This window comes from Mandrillus leucophaeus, unplaced genomic scaffold (assembly GCF_000951045.1).
Source record: "Mandrillus leucophaeus isolate KB7577 unplaced genomic scaffold, Mleu.le_1.0 Scaffold190, whole genome shotgun sequence".
Classification (NCBI taxonomy): Eukaryota; Metazoa; Chordata; class Mammalia; order Primates; family Cercopithecidae; genus Mandrillus; species Mandrillus leucophaeus.
The window spans coordinates 2,414,544-2,425,772 of NW_012101921.1; the positions used below are offsets into that span (position 1 = coordinate 2,414,544).

Genomic DNA, 11,229 nt, shown 5'->3' on the forward strand with positions numbered 1-11,229 from the left:
CCATGCATTTAGTTTTCTGATATCCTAATGTATTTCCACAAACCTTTTAAGTCTATAATTTTATATAGTTTCTCATCAAGGAGGCAAGATATATGTAATTTCTCTTTTTTTTTTTTTTTTAAGATGGAGTCTCGATCTGTCACCCAGGCTGGAGTGCAGTGGCGCGATCTCGGCTCAGTGCAAACTCTTCCTCCCAGGTTCAAACAATTCCCCTGCCTCAGCCTCTTGAGTAGCTGGGACTACATGCACATGCCACCACGCCTGGCTAAATTTTGTATTTTTAATAGACATGGGGTTTCACCATGTTGGTCAGGATGGTCTCGAACTCCTGACCTCATGATCCACCCGCCTTGGCCTCACAAAGTGCTGGGATTACAGGCATGAGCCACCATGCCCGGCCTATAATTTCTTTCTATATGTAACTAATTAAAGGTTTTTAAGAGGGTTTAATCTCTAAATCAGTAACAATTTAGTCATAACACCATACAAACACATTTAAATATTCAGGAAAGAGGTTTTTAAGATTATTGCTTAGTCTAATAAAATGGTGAATTTTAACCAAATTGATACCTCTGTATTCTTATTTATGTTTCCTATACTCTTACATCATACTGCTTGGCAAGTAATGTAAGTTTTGACATAATTTAAAAATTCAATTATTGTAAACAAATTCTAATTTGTTAAGCAATTTATATATTCCCCTTTACTAACTACACTGCCTCAAAATTAATCCTCCTTAAAAAAAGTAATCATCCCACATAGAAAAAACTGCAGAACTCCCTCTTTCTTAAATATTTTCAAATAATGTAAGAACACAAATCCATGAAAAAACTGATTAAAAATTGACATTTCATCTTCTTTTACTAATTATGGAATAATAGAAAGACGTAAAAATCATGTTCCTTAATATTTCTCTGCTTAACAGAGAAATATGAAGAAATACTGCAATTATGGTTGTGGGCTATTTTCTAGCTTCTTCAAGTACGGGACACAACTATGGTTCCTACCAGTAAGGAGTAATGAATAATCAATCTTACACAACACAAAAGAAAGATGAGAGGTTCAAAAAGATAAACAGACTTTGGCATTTTTAAGAACCTAATGTTAACCCTGAAATGCCAGATTGAGTAACACAACAACAAAACAAAAGATGACAGCAGCAAGCCACCACTTCACACAGTATTAAGATTTCTGAAATACGTAATAGCCTTCCTCCCATGTCCCGCCCAATCTGTTGTGTTGTCTTTTTGTTTTTGCTGCTTTTTGACTGCAGGCAGTTCAAGGCTTGCCCACTGCATTGGTTCCGCTTTTCTCATATTGATTTCAATCTTTGTTGCAGTCATAGTTACATAAATTCGCTTTACATCAGTCACATCCCGTAATTTCACATTTTGATGAAATTCCTTCTCTCCTTCAAATCCAATGTGCACATTTAACAACGTGCTATGTACTTCTACTCGACTAAGTTCTGGAAGTGAATTTTTAGCATATACTGAAATGGTAACTTCACCTCCAGTCTGATGCCAGTCATGTCTACATGGAACAACATTTTCCCCAGCATCCTTTTTAGCCCACATATGTTTCCCTGTTGTACAGCCCTCTTGGGCTAAGAATGTATTAAAATCAGAAGTTTTTCTTCTACAACAGCTCCAGTATTTCATCCCCTCATGGAAAATAGGTACTCCAGAATGATACACACAGACTTCTTCTAGACTCTCTAGACCCCGATATGTCTTTGAACACCCTCCATTCTTACATGAAATCCCAATCTTAATTTCATCAGTCTTCTTTCTTTTCTTTCTTTCTTCTTCTTTTTTTTTTTTTTTTTGACGGAGTCTTACTCTGTCGCCAGGCTGGAGTGCAGTGGTGCAGTCTTGGCTCACTGCAACCTCTACCTCCCAGGTTCAAGCAATTCCCCTGCCTCAGCTTCCCGAGTAGCTGGGACTACAGGTGTGCACCACCATGCCCGGCAAATATTTTGTATTTTTAATAGAGACGGGGTTTCACCATGTTGGCCAGGAGATTCTGGATCTCCTGACCTCGTGATCTGCCCGCCTCTGCCTCCCAAAGAGCTGGGATTATGCTGGGATTACAGGCGTGAGCCACCGCACCCGGCCGCTTCTCCTTCTCCTTCTTTCTTCCTTTTCAGACGGAGTCTGCTCTGTTGCCAGGCTGGAGTAGCAGTGGCGCCCTCTCCGCTCACTGCAACCTCCGCCTCCTGGGTTCACGCCATTCTCCTGCCTCAGCCTCTTGAGTAGCTGGGACTACAGGCGCCCGCCACCTCGCCCGGCTAATTTTTGTACTTTTAGTAGAGACGGGGTTTCACCATGTTGGCCAGAATGGTCTCGATCTCTTGACCTCGTGATCTGCCCTCCTCGGCCTCCCAAAGTGCTGGGATTACAGGCGTGAGCCACCGCGCCCAGCCTTTTCTTATCTTCTTCATTTTCTGATGACAGTTTAAGTTTATCAAGTGCTTGTTTTAGGGAGGCAGATATTTTTAATTCCAAATTTGTCATTGGTCCATCCGGGCTTGACCTTTTTATTGCTTCTATTGGCTTTGGGGCTTGAATGATGTGTTCCTGAAATTTGGGTTTCAATTCAGGTAGTTCTTTCTTTTCAGTAGTCTTGACTTCAGGTTTGACTGGCTCAGGCGGCTTCTCACTATTATGTCTACGTTTTGCACAGCCTACAATGCTTAAGAAATCAGAAAAATCAGTTGTTCTTCTCTTACATCAAGACCAACCCTTTAATGCATCGTGAAAGATTGGAACACCTGGGTGGCATGCGCAAGCGTCATCGGAATTGGTCCAGGATCGAAGCGCTGACCGCAGCCCCGGTTGTAGCACAGCAAGGCCATTTTCTTTTCCCACCGTCACAGGCAAGACCCAAACACCGAGAACGTCAAGGGGGTGCATTTACCACTCCCGTGTCGCTGGCACCGGCCTCGACAGTGAACTATTTATTGTAAGGATTTCTGTGGGCCCGCTCTGAGCCGCCGTTTCTGGCCGTGCAGACGGATTTCTACCACACGGTGGCGCTGCGGCTCTGCCATAGAAGTCTCACTTTGCTCCAGAGCCAGGCAGGGCCGGCCACAGGACCAGCCTCCGACGGCGATTTCATCCGCAGCCTGCGGGGCCTATCTGTAGCTTTCAGCCTTTCCTGGACCCTACCAGGACAAGAAGAGAGGGGAGAGGTGCGAAGGAGGTCTGGAGAGGAGGAGGCTTGGGACAATGCAGAGTCCTGATAGTGAGGGTGACCGCTGACCGCTGTCAGGAGGGACATGGACCGCTGCCGAGGAATAATGAATGGGATTTCCCACCGGCCCAGTCATCTCCTACGCCGGGAAAAGGGAAGAGCTGCTCCCCCATGGTCTGTGCGGGTGGGAGGGGTCTCGGGCAGAGAGGAGACACTTTTTCTGTCCTCCAGGCTGTTTCTGCCAAGTGAAGGCCTGGGCTGGAAGAGCCAGGAGCAAATGAGAGAGTTGGGTGCTGAGCACCCAGCGGGAGAGGATGCGTCCCGATCATCACACACCTGCTGACCACACATCTCTGTGAGGTCCCCCCACATACTCCGCCTGCAGTTGCCATTTGGGAAAATGATTCTTGCCTCTTTCACCGTCTGTTTTGTAGGTTACGACTCATTTACGGGCCTAGGCCAGGACTCGGCTCTTCCAGATCCTTATCGAAAAGCAACATCACACTTGTGCCCAGGGGTTCGAGACCAGCCTGGGCAACAGGACAAACCCACTTCTCCACAAAAAATACAAAATCTGTGCGGAAGGTATGTGAACCCTTGGGAAACGGAGTCGCTGTACACGTGTATCAGGCCTTGAGCCAGCTGCAGAGTGGGCATTACTGCCTGGTGCCCTCCTCCCTCACTCTGCCTCCCTGGATGTTGGGGATGGCCCTGTAAACCTTGTTCATAGGGGTCCCTCGATTTCTGGGACACCTCATCTGAGCACTGAGGAGGGGACACAGCTGTTGGCTGGGAGGCAGGAGACTAAGGGTTGCCTTCAAGCCATCCCCACACATGTGAGCTCATCAGCATTCTGCCCTTTCGTGGGTGTCAGTTGTCTCGTCCATAAAATGGGATGATGTTCTTGTTCCAGCCAGCATAGTGGATGACTAAATGAAGGAACAGGTGAGAAGCTGCATTGGAAAAAGAAACCATTCAGCTGCAAGACATCCTGGTGCAGTTCCTCCAGGCCTAATGGGGTTTGGTTGCCCACCTGGGCTGTGTCTCTTCGTGGCGCCAGCAGGTGGCAGCATTGCTTTTGCATCTGCCCGCTCCACCTCCGGCCTCTCCCAGACATGCAGCGTGTAGGGCAGGGGACCATTCTTCACCCAATTCAATTCAGGGGTCAGGAGAAGGAGGGATCTGAAATGCCCTGAATGGGAAGGGCCTGGAAAGAGAATGAAAACCTCATTCCTCCCCTCAAGAAAAAACAACAACAACAACAACAAAAAAAACCACAGGTAAGCCAGGAGGGCAGGACCTGGTGCGTGAGCCCAAGAGGGCTAATGTGACCACTCAGGCTCAAGGGGGACCTTACCTCTCTCTGCCACAGCTGTGTTCCCCACCACCTGGAGGAGGGAACTGGGGATCCAGAAGGCTTGGGCCCTTGTCTTTGGTTGGAAAAGTCAGCTGGCATTGCAGTGGGGCAGCAGGAGCTCCTCTATTTTTGTGTGTGCAACAGGGTTGAAAACTTAATTCACTCTGTAATTTATTTGTGCAGAGAAAAGGTAATTTCCTTATTTATGAGTCTATAATGAATCTGGCTTTTCTTCCAACCCCTGCCTGATGATAAGTGAGAAAAGCAATGAAATTTTCAACTTGATTTAAACAACCTGGGGCCAGAGAGTTTAGCGGGTCTTGTTAAGTGATCTTATTAATTTCTCGTGGATAAAATGCTTAGCTCTCAGACTGCTTTCCCCAGCTTCTCCCAGTGTGGTGCTGTTGGGGTGTTGTAGACAGACAAGGGCAGCTTGTCTGGCATCTGGTAGGAGGCATGAGTTGGGATCCTGGGCTGTGGTGTCCTCTGGTCCCAGCAAGGTCCCCTTCTGGGGACACTGATCATACTAGAAGCTGAGTTTATGAAACTCATGGTGCAGTCCCTCCTGATCTGACTAGAGCCCCTGTGGCGCCCCTGGCTGGCCCGCCCGCCAGCACCTGGGCGCCTCCTCCTAGCTGTGCCACCGTGGCCCCGGCAGGGCTGCGGGCTCACAGGACTGGAAGTTGGCTTTGAAAGCTGACCTTCAGTGGTGCCTCTCCCTTACCGGGGAGCCCTGGTGCTGGAGGCAGAGGCCGGGTTAGTTTGCAGCTGCCTGGGATGCCACTTCTTCCCAGAGTTCCAATGTGAGTTAGGGACAAGGGCTTCTTTCTCTCGGGGAGGGGTGAGTTGGCCAGTGCTTGGCTCCGCTTGTTTGTTATCCTTCTAATCCCCTTCGTACCATCCCCTGGGCAGGAAGGAGGGGACCAACACTCTTCCTCTTCTTGCTCAGTCATCCATTACATAAAACTCCAGGGCCACACCCAAGGAGAGGGATGAGGGAATCCAGGAAACATGCTCTCAAGAGAAGAGCCTGCTTTAGAAGACTTTTGATCTGCAACATAATCCTATTTTGCATGTCAAATGCCAAACATCACCACATTTTTTCTTCTGTGCATTCTGTCTATATCAAACATTAATCCCGGTTTCTCTTTAAGCAGAGATGCATGCCTCAGGCCAATGAAGATGAAGATCATGTACCCATCAAGGCAAAAGAGAAAAGCACTGCACTCCAGCCGGGCAACAGAATTATTATTACTTTTTTAAGAGACAGGGTATCATTCTATTGCCCAGGCTGGAGTACAGGGGTGCGATCATAGCTCACTGTAACCTCGAATGCGTGGACTCAAGTGTTCCTCCTACCTCAGCCTCTGAGTTGCTGGGACTACAGGTGTGTGCCACACACCTGGCTAACTTTTCTAATTTTTTTTTTTTTTTTTGAGGCGGAGTCTTGCTCTGTCACCCAGGCTGGAGTGCGGTGGCCGGATCTCGGCTCACTGCAAGCTCTGCCTCCCGGGTTCATGCCATTCTTCTGCCTCAGCCTCCTGAGTAGCTGGGACTACAGGCGCCCGCCACCGCACCTGGCTAGTTTTTTTTGTATTTTTAGTAGAGACGGGTTTTCACTGTGTTAGCCAGGATGGTCTCGATCTCCTAACCTCGTGATCCGCCCGTCTCGGCCTCCCAAAGTGCTGGGATTACAGGCTTGAGCCACCGTGCCCGGCCTAATTCTTTTTAATAGATGGGGTCTTGCTGTGCTGCCCAGGCTGGTCTTGAACTCCTCAAGCAATCCCCTTGCCTCAGCTTCCCAAAGTGCCGGGATTACAGGTGTGAGTCATCGTGCCTGGCCCAAAGTTTTTCAAATATCATCCTTTTAAGCTTCAAATGTTACCAACATTGGCTAATGCAACCAGAGGAGACATAACACATAAAACATGGGAGGTTCATCCACAAGGAGAACTCACTGTCTTGCTGGTGTTAGGCTCTGTCCTTCCCAGAGAGGATACGCCATGAGTCGGAAGCAGATGCCACTCAGCAAAAAAAAAAAAAAAAAAAAAAAAAAAAAAAAAGAAGAAAAAAAATAACACCCCTATGTAATGGCCTGGCCTAGTAGGAATCCCTGCAGAGCTCAAGGACTCTCAAAAGGAGGCTTTTAGCCTGGGGCCAAGGCAAGACCAATTCATAGGATGAAAGGAAGGCTGTCATTGGTGGGCTTTTGTCCAGGCTCCTCATTTGTTCTTTCCTACTGGAGGAAATGTAACATGGGCAATTCAAGCCAATAGGGAACCTGGGCAAGGGGCTGGTGGTGGGTTTCATTCACTGCTTTCCCTCATGTTACTCCCTCAGGAAGGGAGTCTTACTGGGCAGGGCTGAGGCAGATGACCAGACTTACAGGTACTCACTGGCACATGCGTCTGGATATGGGGGTGGGGTGGGGTAAATAACCATACCTACCTCATACCATGTGGGGTAAATAACCATACCTACCTCATGTAGTTGTTGCAAGGATGAAATTACTTAATCATTTTTTTTGAGAGGAAGTTAGGCTCTGTCACCCACGCTGGAGTGCAGTGGCACAATCTCAGCTCACTGTAACCTCTGTCTCCCTGGTTCAAGTAATTCTCCTGCCTCAGCTTCCCAAGTAGCTGGGATTATAGATGCCTGCCACCATGCCCAGCTAATTTTTGTATTTTTAGTAGAGACAGGGTTTCGCCGTGTTGGCCAGGCTGGTCTCGAACCCCTGACCTCAGGTGATCTGTCTGAGAGACAGGACTAGCTGGATTTCCTAGGCCGACTAAGAATCCCTAAGCCCAGCTGGAAAGGTGACCGCATCCACCTTTACACTCGGGGCTTGCAACTTAGCTCACACTGACCAATCAGGTAGTAAAGAGAGCTCACTAAAATGCTAATTAGGCAAAAACAGGAGATAAAGAAATAGTCAATCATCTATCATCTGAGAGCACAGCGGGAGGGACAGTGATCAGGATATAAACCCAGGCACTGGAGCAGGCAGCAGGCTATCCTCTTTGAGTCCCCTCCCTTTGTACAGGAGCTCTGTTTTCACTCTATTAAATCTTGCAACTGCACTCTCTTCTGGTCAGTGTTTGTTATGGCACAAGCTGAGCTTTTGCTCAGCATCCACCACTGCTGTTTGCCACTGTCGCAGACCCGCCACTGACTTCCATCTCTCCAGATCCGGCAGGGTGTCCGCTGTGCTCCTGATCCAGCGAGGCGCCCATTGCCACTCTTGATTGGGCTAAAGGCTTGCCATTGTTCCTGCCCGGCTAAGTGCCTGGGTTCGTCCTAATGGAGCTGAACACTAGTCATGGGGTTCCACGGTTCTCTTTTGTAAGCCATGGCTTCTAATAGAGCTATAACACTCACTGCATGGCCCAAGATTCCATTCCTTGGAATCCGTGAGGCCAAGAACACCATGTCAGAGAACATGAGGCTTGCCGCCATCTTGGAAGCAGCCCGCAGACATTTTGGAAGCGGCCCACCACCATCTTGGGATCTCTGGGAGCAAGGCCCCCCCCCCCCCCGTAACATGTCCGCCTCAGCCTCCCAAACTTAATCCTATTTATAGTGTTAGAACAATGCCTATGATATAGTAAATCAGGCTGGATGTGTGCTTGCCATTTATATCCACGTATGTGTATGTTTCCATGTGAATACCTGTAGAACTTACTGCCTGACATAGAAGGCACTCAATAGATGCCAGTTGTTCTTATCACTGGACACAGAGAAACATAGACACAGACACCTAGATGAATGTTATCTTCATAAACAAAGACATAAAGATACCCCTAAACCTTTACTAGATACACTTGAATTTATACTTGCAGATGCAGATATACACAGTCACACATCATAATTATAGCTAACACCTATTGGAAATTTACTGTGTCATGGGCATTGTTCTAACACTATAGAAAGGATTATGTAATTTCATCCTTGCAACAACTGCATGAGACAGGTATGGTTATTTACCACCACATAGAGGTCAATTGAGTCACATAGAGGTCAACTCAAGGTCACAAAGCTAGTGATTGGTAGACTTGGGATTCAAGGCCAGGCAGTCCGGCCTGGGAGCCTGCACATGCAACCAGCGGCGACTCTGCTCACAGACACCCACTGCCTTCCACACAGGCTCAGTCACAGACCTTCACCCAGGCATAAAGAAATCTCCCACCTACAAGTAGATGCACTTCCATGGTCACAAGACTGACAGGGGATCCTTGCACACCCATGTGGAGCCAGAGGCTCTGTCTGAGCCCTGCAGAAACTCCTAGTGTTCAGATTAACTGGTTGAATGTGATAGTGTTTTCTCTTGGTGAGTGGGCTTCCAAACAGCTCTGATTCTGTACCTGTCCAGGTGTCAGGTTAGTAGCCCCCACTCTTTTGAGGGACTTGTGGGGGAGGCCAGCTCTGTCTTTACCGCTAGTGGCTAAATCAAGTTTTGGCCCTGTCTGAGGGTTTCAGGACCCCGCGGTCATTTCCCCACCTGCTTGTCCTCTGTGAGTGCTGGATAGTGCCTGTGGGTGGATTTATTTTTATTTTTATTATTATTATTTTTTTTTTGAGAAAAGATCTTGCTCTGTTGCCCAGGCTGGACTACAGTGGCATGATCACTGGTTACTGTAGCCTGGATCTTCTGGGCTTGAGCCATCCTCCTGCTTCAACCTCCCAAGTAGCTGGAACCACAGATGTGCACCACCTCAACTGGCTTAAAAAAATTTTTTTGGTGGGGTGTGGAGGCTCACGCCTGTAACCCCAGCACTTTGGGAGGCCGAGGCGGGCGGATCACAAGGTCAGGAGTTCGAGACCAGCCTGACCAATATGGTGAAACCCCCTCTCTACTAAAAATACAAAAATTAGCCAGGTATGATGGTGCGCACCTGTAATATCAGCTATTTAGGAGGCTGAGGCAGGAGAATCGCTTGAACCCGGAGGCAGAGGTTGCAGGGAGAGGAGATTGTGCCACTGCACTCCAGCCTGGGTGACAGAGCGAGACTCTCTAAAAAAAAAAAAATTTTTTTAAATAGAGATGGGGAGTCTCACTATGTTGCCCACGCTGGTCTTGAACTCCTTAGGCTCAAGTAATCGCCTTATCTCGGCTCCCTAAAGTACTGGCGTTACTGGTGTGAGCCGCTGTGCCAGTGCCTGTGGATGGTTCATCTTAATTTCTTTGTGCTTTCCCAATTCTAGTTGTTGTTCCTCACCTTAATCCCAGGGCCAGGTGTCCCTAGCTGGAGGCTTTGAGGTGGGCCCAACTGGGAAGTCCTCTGGGCTTCCTGGGGCCTGGGGGACAGGTCTGTGCACAAAGGGGAGGGAAAGGAGGTGCAGCCAAAGCTTGCAGCCGGGGGGGTCACCTTGATGGCTTACGATGGCCTCTGGCTGAGTGGACACTGGGCTGCATGTGGGCTTTGACCTGAGGCCAGGCTTAGGGGAGCACCGGGAGAAGCTAGAGTGAGCTGCCCCACAGATGATGGGCGGGACTCCCAGTACCCCGCCCCAGCCCTGCTCCTCTGCGCGTCGCTGATGTGCTTGCCCAGGTGTTCCTTCTGGTCCTGGTAAGTGCCCATCTTCTCTTCTGGCTGCTGCAGTTCTTCCAGCCCTTGTCTTGGTCAGATATTCATTCTACTGACATCCACCCCTAAAGAGGAGTCTAAGTGGAGGCCCACAGGCTGTATGTATGGAGAGTTAAAGTTATAAATCAAGCTGACAAACTTAAATAAAATATGTTCTATCCGTCAACCTCGACAAATTCACCTTCAAAATGAGAACGTTGAAAATACACATAAACATGAGTTATAATTTTTTTTTTTTTTTTTTGAGATGGAGTCTTGCTTTGTCCCCCAGGCTGGAGTGCAGTGGCACCATCTTGGCTCACTGCAACCTCTGCCTCTCAAGTTCAAGCGATTCTCCTGCCTCAGCCTCCTGAGTAGCTGGATTACAGACGCGCACCCCCACACCCAGCTAATTTTTGTATTTTTAGTAGAAATGGGGTTTCACCATGTTGGCCAGGATGGTCTCGACCTCTTGACCTCGTGATCTGCCCGCCTCAGCCTCCCAAAGTGTTGGGATTATGGGTGTGAGCCACCGCGCCTGGCCGAATTATAATTTTTATATGACTGCAAGTCTGCACAATATTGAAGACAACTGAATTTAGTTATAATGAAGCCCCTCAGGGGATTCCCAATAGAATGGGAGTGTCTGTTGCCGTTATCCTGTGCCCGCCTTGTTGCTGTATGTTGGCTATGGGGGAAGATAACTTGTCTCTTTAGCTCGCAGATCTTCAGGGCAAAAGGAACCCTCTCTAAAGAACCACACCTGAGCGGCCTTATTTGCACCTGGACCTAAGTTAGAGGTTGAGGTCCTGGATTTGGATTCTGAGCCTGAAGGCTTCATGGCTGATACTTTAATGGTCTTGGACGGTGAGTGTATTTTGCATGTGGGAGATTTTGCATGTGGGAGGTATGTGATTCACGGGAGGCAGAGGGCAGACATTGTGGCAGCTAGTCTTTCAAGATAGACCCCCCGTGTTCACACCCCTAGTATGCCCAACCTTGTGTGGTCCCCTCTCTTAAATTCTGTGGATAAGCCAGTGATGTTTAGGTGAGGAATAGACATTTATTACAGTTCATAAGTTAGTGTATATTTACTCTCTGGAATTCATTTCT

The 11,229-nt window shown here is 48.2% G+C and overlaps 1 protein-coding gene across 1 annotated transcript; it reads right to left on the bottom strand.

The window, feature by feature from the left end:
• Nucleotides 1–825: 825 nt before the first annotated feature.
• LOC105538350 (cysteine and histidine-rich domain-containing protein 1-like) lies at nucleotides 826–2,857 on the bottom strand. The gene is given in 4 exon segments (XM_011978194.1): nucleotides 826–1,791; nucleotides 2,425–2,686; nucleotides 2,744–2,809; nucleotides 2,812–2,857. Coding segments are annotated over 4 exon segments (993 nt in total). The 3' UTR covers nucleotides 826–1,172.
• Between the last annotated feature and the right edge of the window lie 8,372 nt (nucleotides 2,858–11,229).